Source organism: Pleurodeles waltl, chromosome 1_1 (genome assembly GCF_031143425.1).
Source record: "Pleurodeles waltl isolate 20211129_DDA chromosome 1_1, aPleWal1.hap1.20221129, whole genome shotgun sequence".
Lineage (NCBI taxonomy): Eukaryota > Metazoa > Chordata > Amphibia > Caudata > Salamandridae > Pleurodeles > Pleurodeles waltl.
In genome coordinates, this window is record NC_090436.1 from 11718487 (window position 1) to 11742866 (window position 24380).

At 48.5% G+C, this 24380-nt stretch overlaps 1 protein-coding gene across 1 annotated transcript; it reads left to right on the forward strand.

Annotated features, from left to right (window-relative positions):
- Positions 1-5090: 5090 nt before the first annotated feature.
- Positions 5091-10095, forward strand: LOC138287950 (fap1 adhesin-like). The gene is made up of 3 exons (XM_069229028.1): positions 5091-6391; positions 6503-8945; positions 9073-10095. Exons 1-3 carry the CDS (start codon positions 5091-5093, stop codon positions 10093-10095), a joined length of 4767 nt encoding a protein of 1588 aa, XP_069085129.1.
- Positions 10096-24380: the final 14285 nt, after the last annotated feature.

Below are 24380 nucleotides of genomic sequence, written 5' to 3' on the forward strand. Positions count from 1 at the left end.
GAAGTAAAGTACCGCAAGTTTCCTTAGGACACACTACACCTCGTTTTTGGGATTTTGCAGCAGCCAACTAAGTCTGCAAAGAACAACTGCTGGATTATTGGACCTGAAGACCTGCAAGAGAAGGGGACCAAGTCCAGAAGTCGGAAGAAGTTCCAGGAAGGACAGGAGCCCCTGCCAACCCAGAAGAGGGTGCAAAAGTAGATTCCTCGGTTGGACGAAGACTGCAGAAATGCACCCTAGGAAGGTGCCATCGGGTTCCTGCATGATGCAAACAATGTCCCACGACGTGAAGATTGTTGCAGATGAGATTTCATGTTGAAAGTCGCCAACAAGCTTTGGCTACGACAAAAGTGCGTTTTGCGTCAAAATGGCGCTGGAGGGACACAGGAGGGACCTGGGAGCCTCAACTCTGTGTGAGGAGGAAGAGGGGACTCAGCACTTTAGAAAGCCCTCAGGATGCCAGCCAGCACCCCCGGAGGTCCTAGGACACGGGAACAAAGGAGGTACAAAATGCGGTTGATGCAGCACAACAAAGGAAGGTCCCACGCCGCCAGAGAACAAACTCAGCGAGGTGAGCGTCGCAGGATGGAGTGCTGGTGACCAGGGCCAGGCTGTGCACGAAGGAATTTTGCAAATAGTGCACAGAGGCCTCAGGAGGTGAAGAAGACGTAGTACGCAGGGGTACCGTCGCACTCTGGGAAGGCAAGGACCTCAGGACAGTCCATGTCGATGATGTCCACACTCTGTGTCTTTAGGAGCACGCTCGTTGCTTCGAGAGGAGTCCCAGGGTACCGGTCTTCTCCTTGGAAGGTGCTGGCTTGGAGCAGGGGAGTGACTCTGTCACTCCACCGAAGATTTCTTCGGTCCTTATGGTGCAAGATGAAGACAGGGAGTCCCCAGAGTGTGCACACAGTGCAAACTGTTGCAGTTGCCGACTTGGACCTGAGGTTGCTGAAGAAAAGTATCTCTGGTGGATACTTTGTTGCAGTTACAGTGTTTCTTGGAGCAGGCTGCGGTTGATCCGAGGTCAGAGGAAGCTGAAGTTGTTGCAGAGGATTCCTGAAGGAAACTTGCAAGCCGAATCTGAAGAGAACCCACAGGAGAGAGCCTAAATAGCCCTGAGAGGGGGATTGGCTACCTTATAGGCTAAGGAACTATCAGGAGGGGTCTCTGACGTCACCTGCTGGCACTGGCCACTCAGAGGCCTCTAGAGTGCCCCCACACCTTGCAAAGCAAGATGGCTGAAGTCTGGGACACATTGGAGGAACTCTGGGCACCACCCCTAGGGTCACTCCCCTTTCCTTTGTCCAGATCCGCGCCAGAGCAGGGACAAAGGGTCCCTAAACCAGTGTAGACTGGCTTATGCAAGGAGGGCACCATCTGTGCCCTTCAAAGCATTTTCAGAGGCTGGGAGAGTCTACCCCTCCCCAACCTGTAAAACCTATTTCCAAAGGGAGAGGGTGTAACACCCTGCTCTCAGAGGAAATGCTTTGTTCTGCCTTCCTGGTACTGGGCTGCCCGGACCCCAGGAGGGCAGAACCCTGTCTGTGTGGTGGCAGCAGCTGTAGCTGCAGTGCAAGCCTCAGAGAGCTGGTTTGGCAGCACTGGGGGTCCATGGTGGGGCCCCCAAGATGCATGGAATGGGCTCCCCAATACCAGATTTGGAATGGGGGGGACAATTCCATATCTTAGACATGTTACATGGCCATATTCAGAGTTACCATTGTGAAGCTACATATAGGTGTTGACCTATATGTAGTGCACACGTGTAATGGTGTCCCCGCACTCACGAAGCACAGGGAAATGGCCCTGAACTATGTGGGGCACCTTGGCTAGTTCCAGGGGGCCCTCACACTTAGTAACTTTGCACCTAACCTTCAGCAAGTGAAGGTTAGACATATAGGTGACTTATAAGTTACTTAAGTGCAGTGAAAATGGCTGTGAAATAACGTGTGCGTTATTTCACGCAGGCTGCAATGGCAGGCCTGTGCAGTGGTTTGTCTGAGTTCCCTATGTGTGGTAAAAGAAATGCTGCCTAGCAGTGCTGGGAGAGACCTGGCTGTGTGTTACCATCCTGGCAGTGTGGGAGAGACACGGCTGTGGGTTACCATCATGGCAGTGCTGGGAGAGACCCGGCTATGTGTTACCATACTGGCAGTGTTGGGCGAGACCCGGCTGCGCGTTACCATCCTGGCAGGGTTGGGTGAGACCAAGCTGTGTGTTACCATCCTGGCAGTGCTGGGAGAGACCCGGCTGTGCGTTACCATCCTGGCAGTGTTGGACGAGACCCGGCTGCGCGTTACCATCCTGGCAGTGCTGGGCGAGACCCAGCTGTGTGTTACCAACCTGGCACTGTTGGGCGAGACTTGGCTGCGCGTTACCATCCTGGCAGTGTTGGACGAGACCCGGCTGTGTGTTACCAACATGGCAGTGTTGGGCGAGACCCGGCTGCGCGTTACCATCCTGGCAGTGTTGGGCGAGACCCGGCTGTGTGTTACCAACATGGCAGTGTTGGGCACATAATAGCCAGCATTTGGGATCACCCATGAGGGAGATTATTCAGGAAAAAGGGAACATGTTATCTCTTCCTGCTATTCAACTGGAAAGAAAGAGATCCTATTGAGAATGTCGAAATATTAAGAGATGGCCACACTTTTGGCCCTGAGCTCACAGGTGGTTATTTAAAGTTTTGCAGATGTTGATGGTTACATATGATTTCATAGAAAAATGATTTCATGAAAAACCATTACTGAGAAACCCTTTAATCTAAACTGTTTAATGGATTCCCAGCCGGATGTCAATTACCATTTCATGGAAACCAATTCGTCTAATGTCATTTTCTGTCCATGGGCTTTTGCTCGATTATTTTTAAGGTATAAATTAAATTGTTACCTGTCTTACTTTAGATTCCTTCGGATTTGAATGTTTTACTTTGTCAAACAATTACTTCAGACGCTTTTAATTTGTTGACTCCTTATCCCTTTCACTTCTAAACACCAACCATCTCTGACCCATCCCAGAACCCCTAAACACCAACCATCTCTGACCCATCCCAGAACCCCTACACACCACCCATCTCTGACCCATCACAGAACCCCTAAACACCATAGCTTCCTGATCCCTAAATACTCCTTACCACTACTACACTCGCACCTAAACCCACCCACCCCTGAACCCTAAGAGCCCTTGCTACCCCTAAACTCCACCCATCCCTGAAACCTAACAGCCCTTTTTACCCCTAAACTCCACCCATCCCTGGACCCTAAGAGCCCATCTACCCCTTAAGTCAACCTATCCCTGAACCCTAAGAGCCCTTTCTACCCCAAACCTACCCGTCCCTGAACCCTACTAGCCTTTCTACCCCTAAACTCTACTCATCCCTGTACCCTGAGACATTCTACACCTCAGCTTCACTCATCACTGTACCCTAACAGCCCTTTCTATCCCTAAACTCCACCCATCCCTGAACTATAAGAGCACTTTCAAACCCTTAAACCATACACATCCCTGAATCCTAAGAGACCTTTCTACCCTTAAACTCCACCCATCCCTGAACCCCAATAGCCTTTCTACCCCTAAACTCTACTCACCTCTGAACACTGAGACCTTTCTACCCCTAAACTTCTCTCATCCTGAACCCTAAGAGCCATTTCTACCCCTAAACTCCCCTCATCTTTGAACCCTAAGAGCCTTTTGACCCAAAAATTCCACTCATCCCTGAAACCTAAGTGCCCTTTCTACCTTTAAAATCCACTCTTCCCTGAACCCTGAGACCTTTCTACCCTAAACTCCACTCAACCCTGAAATCTAATGGCCTTCCTACACTAATCCCTACTCATCCCTGAACCCTACGAGCCCTTGCTACCCCAAAACTCCACCCATCCCTGAACCCTAAGAGGCCTTTCTACCCCTAAACTCCACCCAGCCCTGAACCCTAAGAGCCCTTTCTACCCCTAAACTCCACCCATCCCTGAAACCTAAGAGCCCTTTTTACCCCTAAACTCCACCCATCCCTGAACCCTAAGAGGCCTTTCTACCCCTAAACTCCACCCATCCCTGAACCCTCAGAGGCCTTTCTACCCCTAAACTCACCCACCTCTGAACCCTAAGAGCCCTTTATACCCCTAAACTCCACCCATCCCTGAACCCTAAGAGGCCTTTCTACCCCTAAACTCCACCCACCCCTGAACCCTAAGAGCCCTTTCTACTCCTAAACTCCACCCATCCCTGAAACCTAAGAGCCCTTTTTACCCCTAAACTCCACCCAACCCTGAACCCTAAGAGCCCTTTCTACTCCTAAACTCCACCCATCCCTGAACCCTAAGCACCCTTTCTACTCCCTAAACTCTACCCACCCCTGAACCCTAAGCGCCCTTTCTACCCCTAAACTCCAACCATCCCTGAACCCTAAGAGGCCTTTCTACCCCTAAACTCCACCCACCCCTGAACCCTAAGCGCCCTTTCTACCCCTAAACTCCACCCATCCCTGAAACCCAAGAGCCCTTTTTACCCCTAAACTTCACTGACCCATGAACCCTAAGAGCCCTTTCTACCCCTAAACTCCACCCACCTCTGAACCCTAAGAGCCCTTTCTACCCCTAAACTCCACCCACCCCTGAACCCTAAGAGCCCTTTCTACCCCTAAACTCCACCCTTCCCTGACCCCTAAGAGCCCTTTCTACCCAACTCCACCCACCCCTGAACCCTAAGTGCCCTTTCTACCTCTAAACCTCACCCATCCCTGAACCTCAGAGGCCTTTCTACCCTTAAACTCTACTCATCCCTGAACCCTAATATCCCTTTCTACCCCCTAAACTCTGCCCATCCTGAACCCTAGGAAAGCCTCTAATTGCCTCATCCTAAAAACACCCTCACCTCCCCTGAGCGCGATGAGGATATTTTACCAACGTCCTTGAACCCTAGAAACCCATCATCATCATCTCCCCTAAACAATATCCATCCTTGACCCCTGAAATCCCCTCCTAAAGAGCACCCATCCCAGACCCCTAAAAACCCTTCACCGCCCCTAAAGGTCATCCATCTTTGAACCGAAAAACATTCCCTAACCCCCATAGTTTCCCTCTGTCCCAATGTCACAGGTGGCGCCATCAGCCAGCCTTCGGTCCTGTGCACTTACGCCTCGCAGGGTTGGGGGGTGTTTAAGCACTTCTACTAGTGAAAATAACACTGAAAGTGAAAAGCACACACTATCCACTTCTACTAGTGAAAAAAACACTGAAAGTGAAAAGCACAGACTGTCCACTTCTACTAGTGAAAAGAACACTGAAAGTGAAAAACAAACACTGTTCACTTCTACCAGTGAAAATAACACTGAAAGTGAAAAGCACACACTGTCCACTTCTACTATTAAAAATAACACTGAAAGAGAAAAGCACACACCGACCACTTCTACCAGTGAAAATAACACTGAAAGTGAAAAACAAACACTGTCCACTTCTACCAGTGAAAATAACGCTGAAAGTGAAAAGCACACACTGTCCACTTCTACCAGTGCAAATAACACTGAAAGTGAAAAGCACACACCGACCACTTCTACTAGTGAAAAGAACACTGAAAGTGAAAAACAAACACTGTTCACTTCTACCAGTGAAAATAACACTGAAAGTGAAAAGCACACACCGACCACTTTTACCAGTGAAAATAACACTGAAAGTGAAAAACAAACACTGTCCACTTCTACCAGTGAAAATAACGCTGAAAGTGAAAAGCACACACTGTCCACTTCCACTAGTGAAAATAACACTGGTGAAAATAACGCTGAAAGTGAAAAGCACACACTGTCCACTTCTACTAGTGAAAATAATGCTGAAAGTGAAAAGCACACACTGTCCACTTCTACCAGTAAATATAACGCTGAAAGTGAAAAGCAAACACCGTCCACTTCTACTAGTGAAAATAACGCTGAAAGTGAAAAGCAAACACTGTCCACTTCTACCAGTGAAAATAACGCTGAGAGTGAAAAGCACACACTGTCCACTTCTACCAGTGAAAATAACGCTGAAAGTGAAAAGCACACACTGTCCACTTCTACCAGTAAAAATAACGCTGAAAGTGAAAAGCAAACACCGTCCACTTCCACCAGTGAAAATAACGCTGAAAGTGAAAAGCAAACACCGTCCACTTCCACTAGTGAAAATAACGCTGAAAGTGAAAAGCACGCACTGTCCACTTCCACTAGTGAAAATAACACTGGTGAAAATAACGCTGAAAGTGAAAAGCACACACTGTCCACTTCTACCAGTAAAAATAACACTGAAAGTGAAAAGCAAACACCGTGCACTTCTACTAGTGAAAATAACGCTGAAAGTGAAAAGCAAACATCGTCCACTTCTACTAGTGAAAATAATGCTAAAAGTGAAAAGCACACAATGTCCACTTCTACTAGTGAAGGTAACACTGAAAGTGAAAAACAAACACTGTCCACTTCTACTAGTGAAAATAACACTGAAAGTTAAAAGCACACACTGCCCACTTCTACTAGTGAAAATAACACTGAAAGTGAAAAGCACACACTGTCCACTTCTATCAGTAAAAATAACACTGAAAGTGAAAAGCACACTCTGTCCACTTCTACCAGTGAGAATAACACTGAAAGTAAAAAACAAACACTGTCCACTTCTACCAGTGAAAATAACGCTGAAAGTGAAAAGCACACACTGTCCCCTTCTACCAGTGAAAATAACGCTGAAAGTGAAAACCACACACTGTCCACTTCCACTAGTGAAAATAACACTGAAAGTGAAAAGCACAAACTGTCCACTTCTGCCAGTGAAAATAACGCTGAAAGTGAAAAGCACACACTGTCCACTTCTACCAGTAAAAATAACGCTGAAAGTGAAAAGCAAACACCGTCCACTTCTACTAGTAAAAATAACACTGAAAGTGAAAAGTACACACTGTCCACTTCTACCAGTGAGAATAACACTGAAAGTGAAAAACAAACACTGTCCACTTCTACCAGTGAAAATAACGCCGAAAGTGAAAAGCACACACTGTCCACTTCTACCAGTGAAAATAACATTGAAAGTGAAAAGCACACACTGTCCACTTCTAGCAGTAAAAAAAACACTGAAAGTGAAAAGCACACACTGTCCACTTCTACCAGTGAGAATAACACTGAAAGTAAAAAGCACACACCGTCCACTTCTACCAGTGAAAATAATACTCAAAGAGAAAAGCACACACTGTCCACTTATAAGAGTGAAAATAACACTGAAAGTGAAAAGCACACACCGTCTACTTCTACTAATGAAAATAACACTGAAAATGAAAAGCACACATTGTCCACTTCTACTAATGAAATAACACTGAAAGTGGAAAGCACACACTGTCCACTTCTACCAGTGAAAATAACATTGAAAGTGAAAAGCACACACTGTCCATTTCTACCAGTGAAAATAACACTGAAAGGGAAAAGAACACACTGTCCACTTCTACCAGTGAAAATAACACTGAAAGTGAAAAGCACACCCTGTCCACTTCTACTAGCGAATATAACACTGAAAGTGAAAAGCACACACTGTCCACTTCTACCTGTGAAAATAACGCTGAAAGTGAAAAGCACACACTGTCCACTTCTACTAATAAAAATAACACTGAAAGTAAAAAAGCACACCCTGTCCACTTCTACTAGTGAAAATAACACTGAAAGTGAAAAGCACACACTGTCCACTTCTACCTGTGAAAATAACGCTGAAAGTGAAAAGCACACACTGTCCACTTCTACTAATAAAAATAACACTGAAAGTAAAAAGCACACACTGTCCACTTCTACCAGTGAAAGTAACGCTGAAAGTGAAAAGCACACACTGTCCACTTCTACCAGTGAAAATAACGCTGAAAGTGAAAAGCACACACTGTCCACTTCTACTAATAAAAATAACACTGAAAGTGAAAAGCACACACTGTCCACTTCTACCAGTGAAAATAACACTGAAAGTGAAAAGCACACACCGTCCAGTTCTACTAGAGAAAGTAACACTGAAAGTGAAAAGCACACTCTATCCACTTCTACTAGTGAAAATAACACTGAAAGTGAAAAGCACACCCTGTCCACTTCTACTAGAGAAAATAACAGTGAAAGTGAAAAGCACACCCTGTCTACTTCTACTAGAGAAAATAATGCTGAAAGTGAAAAGCACACACTGCCCACTTCTACTAGTGAAAATAACACTGAAAGTGAACTACAAACACTGTCCACTTCTACTGGTGAAAATAACATTGAAATTGAAAAGCACACACTGTCCACTTCTCGTAGAGAAAATAAGACTGAACGTGAAAAGCACACACTGTCCACTTCTACCTGTGAAAATAACACTGAAAGTGGAAAACAAACACTGTCCACTTCTACTAGTGAAAATAACACTGAAAGTGAAAAGCACACACCGTCCACTTCTACCAATGAAAATAACACTGAAAGTGAAAAGCACACATCGTCCACTTCTAACAGTGAAAATAACACTGAAAGTGAAAAGCACACACTGTCCAGTTCTACTAGAGAAAGTAACACTGAAAGTGAAAAGCACACTCTATCCACTTCTACTAGTGAAAATAACACTGAAAGTGAAAAGCACACCCTGTCCACTTTTAACAGTGAAAGTGAAAAGCACACCCTGTCCACTTCTACTAGAGAAAAATTAACACTGAAAGTGAAAAGCACACACTGCCCACTTCTACTAGTGAAAATAACACTGAAAGTGAACTACAAACACTGTCCACTTCTACTGGTGAAAATAACATTGAAATTGAAAAGCACACACTGTCCACTTCTCGTAGAGAAAATAAGACTGAACGTGAAAAGCACACACTGTCCACTTCTACCAATGAAAATAACACTGAAAGTGAAAAGCACACATCGTCCACTTCTAACAGTGAAAATAACACTGAAAGTGAAAAGCACACACCGTCCAGTTCTACTAGAGAAAGTAACACTGAAAGTGAAAAGCACACTCTTTCCACTTCTACTAGTGAAAATAACACTGAAAGTGAAAAGCACACCCTGTCCACTTTTAACAGTGAAAGTGAAAAGCACACCCTGTCCACTTCTACTAGAGAAAAATTAACACTGAAAGTGAAAAGCACACACTGCCCACTTCTACTAGTGAAAATAACACTGAAAGTGAACTACAAACACTGTCCACTTCTACTGGTGAAAATAACGTTGAAATTGAAAAGCACACTCTGTCCACTTCTCGTAGTGAAAATAAGACTGAACGTGAAAAGCACACACTGTCCACTTCTACTAGAGAAAGTAACACTGAAAGTGAAAAGCACACTCTATCCACTTCTACTAGTGAAAATAACACTGAAAGTGAAAAGCACACACCGTCCAGTTCTACTAGAGAAAGTAACACTGAAAGTGAAAAGCACACTCTATCCACTTCTACTAGTGAAAATAACACTGAAAGTGAAAAGCACACCCTGTCCACTTCTACTAGAGAAAATAACAGTGAAAGTGAAAAGCACACCCTGTCTACTTCTACTAGAGAAAATAATGCTGAAAGTGAAAAGCACACACTGCCCACTTCTACTAGTGAAAATAACACTGAAAGTGAACTACAAACACTGTCCACTTCTACTGGTGAAAATAACATTGAAATTGAAAAGCACACACTGTCCACTTCTCGTAGAGAAAATAAGACTGAACGTGAAAAGCACACACTGTCCACTTCTACCTGTGAAAATAACACTGAAAGTGGAAAACAAACACTGTCCACTTCTACTAGTGAAAATAACACTGAAAGTGAAAAGCACACACCGTCCACTTCTACCAATGAAAATAACACTGAAAGTGAAAAGCACACACCGTCCACTTCTACCAATGAAAATAACACTGAAAGTGAAAAGCACACATCGTCCACTTCTAACAGTGAAAATAACACTGAAAGTGAAAAGCACACACCGTCCAGTTCTACTAGAGAAAGTAACACTGAAAGTGAAAAGCACACTCTATCCACTTCTACCAGTGGAAATAGCACTAAAAGTGAAAAGCACACACTGTCCGCTGAAGGTGAAAAGCACACACTGTCTATAAGTGTCAACAGGAGAGGGACAAATCAACAGCTGGGCAAATAGGTCGAGTTTGACGCCGGGGGGAATGGTGGGCATACCCATCCTTCGTGCAGCAGGAGCAGTGGCGCCGGTCCCTGTATGACTGTCTTTTAGCATCTTCTTGGGACTAGATATGTCGAGGTGGCTGTGGGGAGCAGCCCCCCTCCCCCCGTGCCCTCTTCTTGCCTCTCCAAGGGCTGATGAGCACTGAGCCCCCTCCCCTCCCCTAATTGGCCACAGGAGGCTCAGAGATGAAAGAGCACCCCGGGCCCCCCATTAATCTTCCCTGTTTTCTTTAGCCCGAGCCCCCCCTGATCTGGGAGCCCTGTAAGTACCTGTCGGCTGAGCCGGGCCTTGTTTACGAGGCCAAGGCCTCCTCGAAGCCAGCCAGGCCTGTAAGAGGCGCTCTGGGCCCGGCCTGACTCCCACCCCGGGGGCCCCAGAGCTAAATAGGCTTCGTAATGGCAAATTACCGAGTGTTACAAGGGGAAGATTAATCGGAGGTAACCCCGGGGCCTCGGGCCTGGAGGTAACCGGAGAGGGCTGATGCAGACGTTCATACTTCAGTCACCGCAACATTACAGACGGATGAGCCCCCAACATGACACCCCACCCCTCAGATAATTCACTCTGCACGCCCGACCCGACTCAGGGCAGCATCTCCACTTTAAAGCATCTGGAACTTGAATATTCTCAATTTATGGGATGTGTGACGTAATCCATGGCCGGGTATCCAGTGGACTCACTGGAAATAGATGGAGACATTCTGCATGTTCCCCACAAACCTGAACACGTTCTTCACTGTTAGGGTTTCCACAGACCATGGGGCATCTTTACAAGAGGCCTGTGGTGCTGTTGTGTCACTGTTTTTGAGCTTCGGTGGTGCAAGCCTCTCAGCTATATCTACGAGGCCACGTAAAGCCACTTTACGTGGCCTTGAATGGCCTCATGGACATGGGGTATGGGAAGGCAGAGCAGGTCGTTGCGTTGTCTTACTCTGCGTCAGGGGGCTTTCCATGGGCATTGGGGCGGGTTTTCCCACGCAATGTGATTTAATGCAGCCCCATATTTATTTAATGATGTAAACTTGGGAAAGCACCAAAATCTTACGCCTCTCCAAGGGTGGTGTACGGAGAAATATTTTTATTCCTCCTCGGGCAAATTAGCAAGGCGTCTGCGGCACAATAACGCCACTGGTGCCACTAGTGGGACACTCCAGTGGCCCAATGTGCCCGTCCATATTTACAATACCACGTAAAGCCACCTTGTGTGGCTTTTCATGGCCTTCTAAATATTGTCCCCTTTCACACTAAAGTCTGCATTAAAGGGGCATTCCATGGGTGTTGACGTGGGTGTTTCCACGCAACACCCATGGAATATGACGCATTCCCAGATTAATAAGGTTTTGTAAACCTGGGAATGCGTCAGATATCTATCCCACTCCAGGGGTGGCGTAAAAGAGGCACAATGAACAGAAATAACTTTGTTATAACGTTATTCCTCCATGTTTTATGCTCTTTCCATGTGTGCTGCATTCTGCAGCACACTTAGAAGGAGGAAAACACCATTAATGATTGTTAATGTGCAGGAAGGTGTACCCTCCTGCACATAAACAATCATCCCTGCAATGCAGGCACCCTTGCACCATGGTGCAATCATGCCTGCGTTGGCGCTAGTCAGCCAATTGTGTGCCAGTGCAGAGAAAAGTACAGGGGTCCATCACATTGCTGCAAATGTGACGCATCCCCGCACTTACCTAATGGTGCGGCACAGCAAGCTGGCTTGCAACGCCACTCTGCGTCATTTTTTTGTAAATGCGGCCCATCGTTTTTTCCACTTTTCTTGTGTGCTGCATTCTGAAGCACACATCGAAAGAGGAAAATACCTCTCTGGATTGTTTTTGGTGCCCCTTTCTGCATAAAAACAGTCCTGCCTACAACGCAACCTATATTGACACTAGGCACCAAATTGTGCGCTGGGTGAAAGGACAGGAATGCACCGTATTTCATAAGTACGGCGCATTCCTCCCCTTTCACATTGGCCTCGGCAGCGCAGTAGGGAGACGTACGGCGCCACCCTACACCAAATCCCCATAAACATGGTCCTTTATTTTAAACTTTTTAATAACATTTTAATGCAGCGCACACAGTTTAGTACCTACTGAGCTATGTGGATGTCTTAAGGCCAACCCATGTTCTTCGACGGAGAGCCAGTCATGGCACAGAAGGGAGATTTGAAGGTTTAGGTCAATTTATATGTTCCCAAAAAAACAAGAACCCAATTTCCAAAAGAGCACTCCAGCAATGACAAGCAAATTGTTCCTAAGTGACAACCAGCTTGAGAAGTCATGAACTGGCTTATGTCAGGGAAAGATGAGTATGAAATATGCACACCTTTGTGCAATTTGCTCACTCAAGATCTCCTTTACGTTTCACTTGCTGCAGCCACTGAAGTGTGTCAGATGCTGCACATGTCAAAAACATGTGAATTTTAAGGGGCTACAGAAATACACATTGATGTAGAGGACACAACTTCACTATCTACTCAGCCCATTACACCAACTCCAACTGTCAGGAGAGCAACCATATCCCCACCGCCCAACTTTGGGGACATTGATGAGGGCCCATCACAGAGCAGTGAGTTGACTTTCTGTATGGTAATAAAATATGACTTCACTTTAAAAAAAACTCTACAAAACCACTGAAAAAGCCAAAGTTAATGTAAAGTGAAAGCTGGGTGAAACTGTCAGTGACAAAAAGCATCAGAAATTCACCAGTAATAGTTAGCAGAGCTAGCTATAACTTGCTGCCCTCAACATGCACTGCTTATGGCCTCACATATTACATCACTCATGCACTCTTCTATTACATCATTTATGACATCACTGATGACATATGTTATTTTACTACGCGGGATATGGTAGCCAGAGCAGAAAGTTGCTACTGCCACTGTGCAGGATACTGGGCACAAGCCGGTGTCTGGACTCACTTAAGGCCTCATGACACAGTTGCATCATTTTCATGACACAGTGGTGGCACTAAGCAGTGCATTACTCTGCTCCAGATTTACAAACTGACGCATTGGGCCCAATGTAAACCCTTGCATCACATTATACCTGCGTCAGGTATAATGTATGCAAGGTAGGCTTTCCCAGGCAAAAAGACTCACATAACTGACACAGTGAAATTTAGAACATGTAACTGCGTCATTCTGCAACTTCACTGCGTCAAAATGTTAGCGCCTGCTCAGAATTTCTGACGCATCTAGTAAATACAGCACATCCATGGCATAATTATGGAATTTTTGGGCAGCGCAAGAAATCTGACGCATCGGGACGATATGTCATTTTCTTGCAAATGAGGCCCTTAGAATTTTGAGATCTGCCAGCTCCAGGCTGGTGGTATTTGCGGTTGCAAGATACCTACTGGCAGCCTGGATCTGGTGATCCAAGTGTCTCAGAATGTATGATTGATAGGGACTCGACGCACCAGCCACTAGGAGGCATTGGGTGAGCTGTGGACATGATGGCCATAAATATTTAACAATCTAGCATAGAGGTCTGTACTCTATTTTCTAGAGTTGGCATGGATGAGTGAGCCGTGAGTGAGCATATCTCGTGTTAGCCTCTTAAATGCACCTGCACTTAATCTGCCTACTGCACTTATCACAACGTCCCTGGTGGCAATGTGCTTAACCAATAAGGTTTCAAGCGAAGGAAGAGTGCGTGGGGCCCAAGGCTCATCTCCCTCTGTGCCATAAAAGTCTGTGTATCTGGGATGTCTTTGGTAGCATTGGCAAGGAGAAGGCATGCAACAGTGTTATTTGGCTGCTGGGTCTGAGCCGTCTGAGGCTCTGGTCATTAAATCAACGATTGATGCTTTAAGTGGTACTATCAGTTGTAATCAAAGGGGAGCACTAGAACTTCAGTGAGAATTGGGCCCATAGGGAGCAACAGAGGGCTAAGCTGGAGTTCAATGGGGCGTTGTGATTAGCCTTCCTGCTTCAGGACCAAACTGAAACCCTTGGTCATTGGACTGAGTATTAGCAATGATTGAGTATGAATTTGCTTGTTTTTAAATACAAAGTGATGTTTTATGTGTATTCTTTGCAGTTTTATGACCCTGGTTGATCAAATAAAGTAGAACTGAACTATTGTTCTTTACTCCACACTACGTTACACCACTGCACTCGACTCTACTCCAACATATGAGACTTTACCCCATTCTACGCTACTATGCAACAATCCACTCTACACAGCTCCACTGTTTCACACACCACTGTACTGTATGCAACTCCACTCTACAACACTCTACCACACTGTACGGCACTGTCCAACAGTTTACTCCTGTCTATACCCCTTCACTCCACTGTACAACACTCTACGCCACTCTACTCTATGAGATTCTAGCCCACTACACAACACTGGACGCGACAGTTTGTATGCCACTGCACCCCACTTTACTCCATTCTACAATGACACAGTATTCATTCCACTTTACTCCACCACTGCACTGTACGCCACTCCACTCTACGCCACTTAATGGCTTGTACTCTCTAACACTATATGCCAATCCACTCTACCACGTCCTACAACACTGTAATGGAGTGTACACCACTCCACTCTACAAGAATCAACTACATTGCATGCCACTCTACTCTACATCACTTTCCAATACTGTACGACACCCCACTACACTCTACTGTACAGCATGGCACTCCAATTTATGACACTTTCCTCGACTGTATGCTACGCACTCCACACCACTATAGTCTATGGAACACCACGTCAGTCTATGACATGCCACTCCAGTCTATGACACGCCACTCCACTCTACACTACCCCACTCCATTGTACTCCACTCTACTACACTTTATCCCACTGCACGCCACTGTACTATTCTCCACTCTACGTCGCCCGCTGTCCGACACTCTACTCCACTGTATGCAACTCCACTCTACAACACTGCACTACACTCTATGCCACTCTATGGCACTCCACTCCACTCTATGCCCATCTACTTTACGCCACTGTACTACACTGTATGACACACTGTGACATGCCACTCAACTTCTCTCTACGGTACGCCACTCCACTATATGTTACGCTCTCCACTCTATGACGCTCTCCTCAACTCTCCTCTACCACACTACTTGAAGATACTCTACTTTATGACACTTTACTTCACCCTACTACACTCTAAAACACTCTACTCCATTCTACGACAGTCTACGCCACTCTCCTCAGCTGTACTTTACGGCAATCTACTTTACGCCATTCCACTGTACAACTCGTTGCTCCAGTGTACGATACTTGACGCACTATGAAACACCACGCATGCTACTACTCTATAGAACACTCTACCACACTGTATGATGCGCTACGCCACTCTACTCCCCTCAATTCCAATCTACAGTACTTCACTCTATGACAGTAGACTTTACAACACTCTCTTCCTCTGTACTGTACAACACTCCGCACAACAACTCTCCATTTGCAACACTGGATTCAATGATTTGAAACACATTTATATCAAAACATTTTAAAAAATTGAAATTTCATGAAAACAACAAAGGTTAAATATTAGTTATAAGTAGGAAAGCATAGGGGTCATTTACAAAAAAATGATGCAGCGTAGTGCCACAAGCCAGCTTGCTGCGCCGCGCCATTACGAAAGTGCAGGGATGCGTTGTATTTACAGGAATGCGATGCAACTCTGTGCTATCCTCTGTGCAGGTGCCCAAATTGCTGGCTAGCCCCAACGCAGGCACCTTTGAGCCACGGTGCAAGGGTGTCTGCATTGCAGGGATGATTGTTTATGTGCAGGAAGGCACACCTTGCTGCACATAAACAATCATTCATAGTGTTTTCCTCCTTCTATGTATGCTTCAGAATGCAGCACACGTAGAAGGAACACAAAACGAGGTGAAATAACATTTTTTCTCCTCGTTGAGCCACTTTTACGCCACCCCTGGGTTGGCGTAGGAATCAGACTTATTCCCAGTTTTACGCAACCTTGTAAATCTGGGAATGCGTCAGATTTCATGGGTGTTGTGTGGGAACACCCACAGCAACACCAATGGAACGCCCCCTTTCACGCAGAGTTATGCAAAAAAGAGGGCCATATTAATAAGGTTATGAAAAGCTACGCAAGGTGGCTTTACGTGGCTTTATAGATTTGGGCGGGCAAACTGTGCCACCAGAGCATTACAAAAGTGACACTCCGACGGCCTTATTGTGCTGCAGTGGTGTTGTAACTATGCCCTGAGTTTCCCTATACAGAAGAAATCTTAAACTACACAAACTTTAAATATTCTTAAGTTATAGTTATAACTTTCATTTACAATTTATCCACCACCTTCAAATTATTATAGGTAATAGACCTCATTACACACTCTTTTCAGCTCGCTAACCAGATAACCCCAACTACAACTCGCCACTCCACCATGAACTGTTGTGAGAAATGCTGTAACCTGTGAAGTTATGTGTTGTTATGAATGCTATGATTTCACGTGCTTTAAGTGATGCGGTACGCAACGGCGTAAACAGTGCATGGAAAAGGCATGAGTTATAGTTACTGTAGTGTGGTGAGTGAGTGAGTGAGTCTAATGAACGTGTTTCGTACTCATGCAGTCATATTCATGTGTAACTCTACCATCACCCACGCTCGAACAGCACTCTGTTGTCCTTCGGGACAGAGACGCAGAATTTAAAAGACTCTCTGAATGACTTCCCTGAGGAGTGTGCACAAAAATCTATCACTCGTTCCCAGGGCACCTGTCTCCACTCAGCCGCTCTGGCGAACTCTGGACACCTTTACAGCAACAACATAATGAACTTATTAGTACCACTCCCTTATTTGTGTTTCTGCAAGTAGTGAGTAGTTTTGATCTGTGCTTTACACCACCAGGGGGAGTTCTCCTCTCACTTCCCAGGACTTTCTTTTTTATCTCTTATCTTTTGTTCTGCTCTTTTTTGTTCTCTATTTTTTATCCTTATTATTGTGAATATACCCCAGAGGCCTACATTTCTTCCACATTTACTGTTTGCTTTTGTGATTGTATCACTCAATCAGGAATTTGTAAAGTGCACTACTCGCCCGTGAGGGTCTCAAGGCTCTGAGGAGGGGGGGGGAGTAAGTGGGGGAGAGGTGCTGCTACTGCCCGAACAGCCAGGTCTTGAGAAGTTTCCTGAAGGTAAGGAGGTCTTTGGTCTGGCGCAGGTGGGTGGGAAGAGTGTTCCACGTTTTGGCGGTGAGGAGCAAGGATGATCTACCGCCGGTTGCAGTTCTACGGACGTGTGGGATGGTTGCGAGGGCGAGGTCGGCGGAGCGGACATGACGGGTCGGGGTGTAGAAGGAGAGTCGTCTGTTGAGGTATTCTGGTCCGGTGTTGTGCAGTGCTTTGTGAGCGTGGGTGAGGAGTTTGAAGGTGATTCTCTTGTTGACGGGAGCCAGTGCAGGTTTCTCAGGTGGGCTCTGATGGGGTAGTGGCAGGGGATGTCCAGGATGAGGCGTGCGGAGGCGTTCTCGATGCGTTGCAGCCTCTTCTGGAGTATGGCCATGGTTCCTGCGTAGAGGGCATTGCCGTATTCCAGGCTGATATATAATGTAAATAGTGCTGTATGGTGTTCTTCCTCACTATTTGTATATTTCATTAATATTCTTTGATCTTCTGATCCTGCTGTTAATGTTTTGGTTTCTTTCGGACCTGAGGTGCACCGATAACTTTGGTCTGACTTCTTGCAAACATATCTAACTGGCGGGCTGTAGGAGGCTGGCCTGGCTTGTAGTGGGTACCCTGTGGTACTTACATCCTGTGCCAGGTCCAGTTATCCCTTATTAGTAGAATAGAGGTGTTTCTAGGAGCTTAGGCTGATAGAGGTAGCTATGGCAAAGCAGCTTAGGCTGAACTAGGAGACATGCAAAGCTCCTACTATACAACTTATATCATATTCACAATATCATAAGAAAACACAATACACAGTTACTAAAAATAAAGGTACTTTATTTTAGTGACAATATGCCAAAAGTATCTCAGAGAATACCCTCACTTAGGAGGTAAGTAATATACACAAGTTATATGTACACAAACCCAAAACAGGTCAGTAACAGTAAGAAAAGTAATGCAAACAGTGTAGAATTACAATAGGTTGCAATAGGCAAACATAGGTCTAGGGGCAACACAAACCATATGCTCCAAAAGTGGAATGCGAATCACGAATGGACCCCAGACCTATGGAAGTTTGTAAAGGGTTGCTGGGACTGTAAGAAAACAGTCAGGGTGTCCAAGATACCCCACCCCAAGACCCTGAAAAGTAGGAGTAAAGTTACCTTACTACCCCAGAAAGACACAATAGTCGTGATGGGGGATTCTGCAAGCACCAGCAAAACACTGAAGATGGATTCCTGGACGTGAGGACCTGCAAGGCAAGGGGACCAAGTCCAAGAGTCGTGATAGTGTCCAGGGGGGGCAGGAGCCCACCAAACCCCAGATGAAGTTGCAAAAGGGCTGCCTCAGGGTGGAAGAAGCCAAAGATTCTGCAACAATGAAAAGGGCTAGGAACTTCTCCTTTGGATGGAAGATGTCCCACGGCGTGCTGGAGGTTGCAGAAGTGTTTCCAGGCAGAAATACCACGAACAAGCCTTGCTAGCTGCAAGAGTCGCAGTTGAGGATTTTGGGTGCTGCTGGGGACCAGGAAGGACCAGGATGTCGCCCCTTGGAGGAGGAGACAGAGGGGCGCTCAGCAACTCAGAGAGCCCCCACAGAAGCAGGCAGCACCCACAGAAGTACCGGAGCAGGCACTTAGAAGAGCTGTGAGCTCAGAGTCACAAAAGGAGGGTCCCATGATGTCAGAGTCCAACTCAGCGGGTTGAGCACTGCAGGACGGAGTGCTGGGGACCCAGGCTAGGCTATGCACAAAGGAATCCTTGGAGAAGTGCACAGAAGCAGGAGCAGCTGCAAATCACGCAGTGCACAGGTTTGCTGTCTGGCGTGGGGAGGCAAGGAGTTACCTCCATCAAATTTGGACAGAAGGGCCACTGGACTGTGGAGACACTTGGACCCAGGTCCTGTGTTCCAGGGACCATGCTCGTCAGGATGAAAGGGGACCCAGAGGCACGGTGATGCAGTCTTTTGGTGCCTGCGTTGGCAGGGGGAAGATTCAGTCGATCCACAGGAGATTTCTTCTTTGCTTCCAGTGCAGGGTGAAGGCAGACAGCCCTCAGAGCATGCACCACCAGGAAACAGTTCAGAAAGCCGGCAAGATGAGGCGCTACAATGTTGCTGGTAGTCATCTTGCTACTTTGTTGCAGTTTTGTAGGCGTCCTGGAGCAGTCAGTGGTCAATCCTTGGCAGAAGTTGAAGAGGGAAGTGCAGAGGAACTCTGGTGAGCTCTTGCATTCGTTATCTGAGGAATAGCCCAGAGGAGAGACCCTAAATAGCCAGAAAAGGAGATTTGGCTACTGAAAGAGGTAAGCACCTATCAGAAGGGGTGTCTGATGTCACCTGCTGGCACTGGCCACTCAGAGCTGCCCATTGTGCCCTCACACCTCCGCATCCAAGATGGCAGAGGTCTGGGACACACTGGAGGAGCTCTGGGCACCTCCCTTGGGAGGTGCAGGTCAGGGGAGTGGTCACTCCTCTTTCCTTTGTCCAGCTCCGCACCAGAGCAGGGGCTGGGGGATCCCTGAACGGGTGTAGACTGGTTTATGCAAGGAGGGCACCATCTGTGCCCTTCAAAGCATTTCCAGAGGCTGGGAGAGGCTACCCCTCCCCAGCCTTTAACATCTATTTCCAAAGGGAGAGGGTGTAACACCCTTTCTCAGAGGAAATTCTTTGTTCTGCCTTCCTGGGCCGGGGCTGCCTGGACCCCAGGGGGCAGAAACCTGTCTGAGGGGTTGGCAACAGCAGCAGCTGCAGTGAAACCCCAGAGAGCTAGTTTGGCAGTAACCGGGTCTGTGCTAGAGACTCGGGATGCATGGAATTGTCACCCCAATACCAGAATGGTATTGGGGTGACAATTCCATGATCCTAGACATGTTACATGGCCATGTTCGGAGTTACCATTGTGAAGCTACATATAGGTATTGACCTATATGTAGTGCACGCGTGTAATGGTGTCCCCGCACTCACAAAGTCCGGGGAATTGGACCTGAACAATGTGGGGGCACCTTGGCTAGTGCCAGGGTGCCCACACACTAAGTAACTTAGCACCCAACCTTTACTAAGTAAAGGTTAGACATATAGGTGACTTATAAGTTACTTAAGTGCAGTGTAAAATGGCTGTGAAATAACGTGGACGTTATTTCACTCAGGCTGCAGTGGCAGGCCTGTGTAAGAATTGTCAGAGCTCCCTATGGGTGGGAAAAGAAATGCTGCAGCCCATAGGGATCTCCTGGAACCCCAATACCCTGGGTACCTCAGTACCATATACTAGGGAATTATAAGGGTGTTCCAGTGTGCCAATCAGAATTGGTCAAATTACTCACTAGCCTGCAGGGACAATTTTAGAAAGCAGAGAGAACATAACCACTGAGGTTCTGGATAGCAGAGCCTCAGTGAGACAGTTAGGCATCACACAGGGAACACATACAGGGCACACTTATGAGCACTGGGCCCTGGCTAGCAGGATCCCAGTGACACATATCAAACACACTTAGGTGACGTTAAGGAGGCCATTCTCTTTCGCCATATTTGCAAAGCATTGCGCCACTTTGTAACCCTTTGCGCCACATTATGCCTGCGCCAGGAATAATGTATTCAAGGGGGCGTTCCGACGCAGGGAGGCCGGAAAAAAATGGCTCAATGCAATTTACCGGATTTCACTGCGCCATTTTTTCCGTCATTTTTAACCCCAGCTCAAGGCAGGCGTTAAAGTGACGCTCCAATATTGGCCTCCCCGCGTGTCACAACAGCACCAAAAAAGTTGATACTATTATGGTAACGCCCACCTTTGTAAATACGGTGTCCTTAGGTGGCCACAGGGGAACAGGTGGCGAACTGGGACGATGCCCACTTTCTTGTAACTCTGCCCCTGAAGGGCTTCTGCTGCCCTCTGACGTATGTGCCACTCATATATGTGTCTGGGCCCCTTGGTGTTCGCTGAATTCATTGTCTGTATTGTGTTTCTCTTTGAGAACCAGTAAACTACTTGGAACAAAAAAAGTCTGACCGAATAAATGTAAAAAACGTGGATTGATTTTCCTTCTGCAACTGGGTTGATCTCTTGGAAAGAGGGGGGCATGGACCTTCGAGTGATGCCAACTCTTGGGCTGCCCGGCTCTCCCCCCGACCCTCCAGCCCCCCGGGCGGCGTCCGCAGTGTAATGCGCCTGGACATCCGGATGCGCGGCGCTATAGAAACACTTCCCATAAACAACTCGTCACGGCGGAGATGTGCAGAAGGCTCGTGGCTTTACACTTGACAACTCTCCCCCCAGCCTGCCCTCTCCCTGAACCTCTGACCTGTAACTCTCCCCCTCCCTTGAAACCATAAACCCCCGACAGGCCCCCCCACTGCCCCCTGCTGACTTTTAAAGCGGGCTCCGGGGCCATTAATCACCGCTGGAATTGAGACACATTTGAGTTTGACTGCTGGTGCTCATGGGGGGGGGGGAGTGATGGGAGGAATTCATGGGGGGGGGGGGGCACTGTCTCCACGATCCTCCTCACTGGTGGGCCACTCTCAGGTTTAAAGCCCAGGGAGGGCCAAGGGCCACATTCTGTCCCCTGCGCCATCAGCGCTCGGAGATACCGGGGATAGGGACGTCTTAAGGATTTTGGGGGCCCTGAGCCAAACATATTTTGGGGACCGCTGTTTGGAACAGCTTTGAATTGATGATCCGATTTCAGCTCTCACTGACAGTGCACAGGGATCTGGTACACATTCTAAGTGTGTTTACAACTGATATTCAGAGATAGTGACGTGTGTTCTCAGTATTGTAACACAGCAGGGTTCACTAATATTACTGAAAATAATCTCTGTGACCCCCCCTCCCTTTTCCCATATGTGAGGTCCTGTTTTGATCTAAAAGAAACTTTTTTAATATATGTTGCCTGAAACACAAACATTTCTCTGCAAAAAGTCTGTGATAGACTCTCACACATCACCCACATTAACAATAAATGAAAGGAACACGGTATTTCAAACAATCTGTTTTAGAATTATTCAAGGTCATCGGGACAAGACTCTCTGCAGAGCAGAAATGGCTCCATCAGGGGCCCCTGAAAGGCTGGGGCCCGGGGCCAGAGTCCGCTTTACCAATTCCTTAACAATTCTCACCGGGGAGCCCTGGCTGCCTCTCAGCTGCCTCCTCACCACACCCCAAGAGCCGTGGCTGCCCCCCAGCTGCCTCCTCACCACACCCCAAGAGCCCTGGCTGCCTCTCAGCTGCCTCTCAGCTGCCTCCTCACCTCACCCCAAGAGCCCTGGCTGCTCCCCAGCTGCCTCCTCACCTCACCCCAAGAGCCCTGGCTGCCTCTCAGATGCCTCTCAGCTGCCTCCTCACCTCACCCCAAGAGCCCTGGCTGCTCCCCAGTTGCCTCCTCACCTCACCCCAAGAGCCCTGGCTGCCTCTCAGCTGCCTCCTCACCTCACCCCAAGAGCCCTGGCTGCTCCCCAGCTGCCTCTTCACCTCACCCCAAGAGCCCTGGCTGCCTCTCAGCTGCCTCTCAGCTGCCTCCTCACCTCACCCCAAGAGCCCTGGCTGCTCCCCAGCTGCCTCCTCACCTCACCCCAAGAGCCCTGGCTGCCTCTCAGCTGCCTCTCAGCTGCCTCCTCACCTCACCCCAAGAGCCCTGGCTGCTCCCCAGCTGCCTCCTCACCTCACCCCAAGAGCCCTGGCTGCCTCTCAGCTGCCTCCGGACCTCAGCCCAGGAGCCCTGGCTGCCCCCCCAGCTGCCTCCTCACCACACCCCAAGAGCCGTGGCTGCCTCTCAGCTGCATCTGTACCTTACTCCAGGAGCCCTGGATGCCTCCTCACCACACCCCAAGAGCCCTGGCTGCCTCTCAGCTGCCTCCTCACCTCACCCCAAGAGCCCTGGCTGCCCCCCAGCTGCCTCTTCACCACACCCCAGGAGCCCTGGCTGCCTCTCAGCTGCCTCTCAGCTGCCTCCTCACCTCACCCCAAGAGCCCTGGCTGCTCCCCAGCTGCCTCCTCACCTCACCCCAAGAGCCCTGGCTGCCTCTCAGCTGCCTTCGTATCTCACCTCAGGAGCCCTGGCTACCTCTCAGCTGCCCCCGGACCTCAGCCCAGGAGCCCTGGCTGCCCCCCCAGCTGCCTCCTCACCACACCCCAAGAGCCGTGGCTGCCTCTCAGCTGCATCTGTACCTTACTCCAGGAGCCCTGGATGCCTCCTCACCACACCCCAAGAGCCGTGGCTGCCCCCCAGCTGCCTCCTCACCACACCCCAAGAGCCCTGGCTGCCTCTCAGCTGCCTCTCAGCTGCCTCCTCACCTCACCCCAAGAGCCCTGGCTGCTCCCCAGCTGCCTCCTCACCTCACCCCAAGAGCCCTGGCTGCCTCTCAGCTGCCTCTCAGCTGCCTCCTCACCTCACCCCAAGAGCCCTGGCTGCTCCCCAGCTGCCTCCTCACCTCACCCCAAGAGCCCTGGCTGCCTCTCAGCTGCCTCCGGACCTCAGCCCAGGAGCCCTGGCTGCCCCCCCAGCTGCCTCCTCACCACACCCCAAGAGCCGTGGCTGCCTCTCAGCTGCATCTGTACCTTACTCCAGGAGCCCTGGATGCCTCCTCACCACACCCCAAGAGCCCTGGCTGCCTCTCAGCTGCCTCCTCACCTCACCCCAAGAGCCCTGGCTGCCCCCCAGCTGCCTCTTCACCACACCCCAGGAGCCCTGGCTGCCTCTCAGCTGCCTCTCAGCTGCCTCCTCACCTCACCCCAAGAGCCCTGGCTGCTCCCCAGCTGCCTCCTCACCTCACCCCAAGAGCCCTGGCTGCCTCTCAGCTGCCTTCGTATCTCACCTCAGGAGCCCTGGCTACCTCTCAGCTGCCTCCGGACCTCAGCCCAGGAGCCCTGGCTGCCCCCCCAGCTGCCTCCTCACCACACCCCAAGAGCCGTGGCTGCCTCTCAGCTGCATCTGTACCTTACTCCAGGAGCCCTGGATGCCTCCTCACCTCACCCCAAGAGCCCTGGCTGCCCCCCAGCTGCCTCCTCACCACACCCCAAGAGCCCTGGCTGCCTCTCAGCTGCCTCTCAGCTGCCTCCTCACCTCACCCCAAGAGCCCTGGCTGCCCCCCCAGCTGCCTCCTCTCCTCACCTCACCCCAAGAGCCCTGGCTGCTCCCCATCTGCCTCCT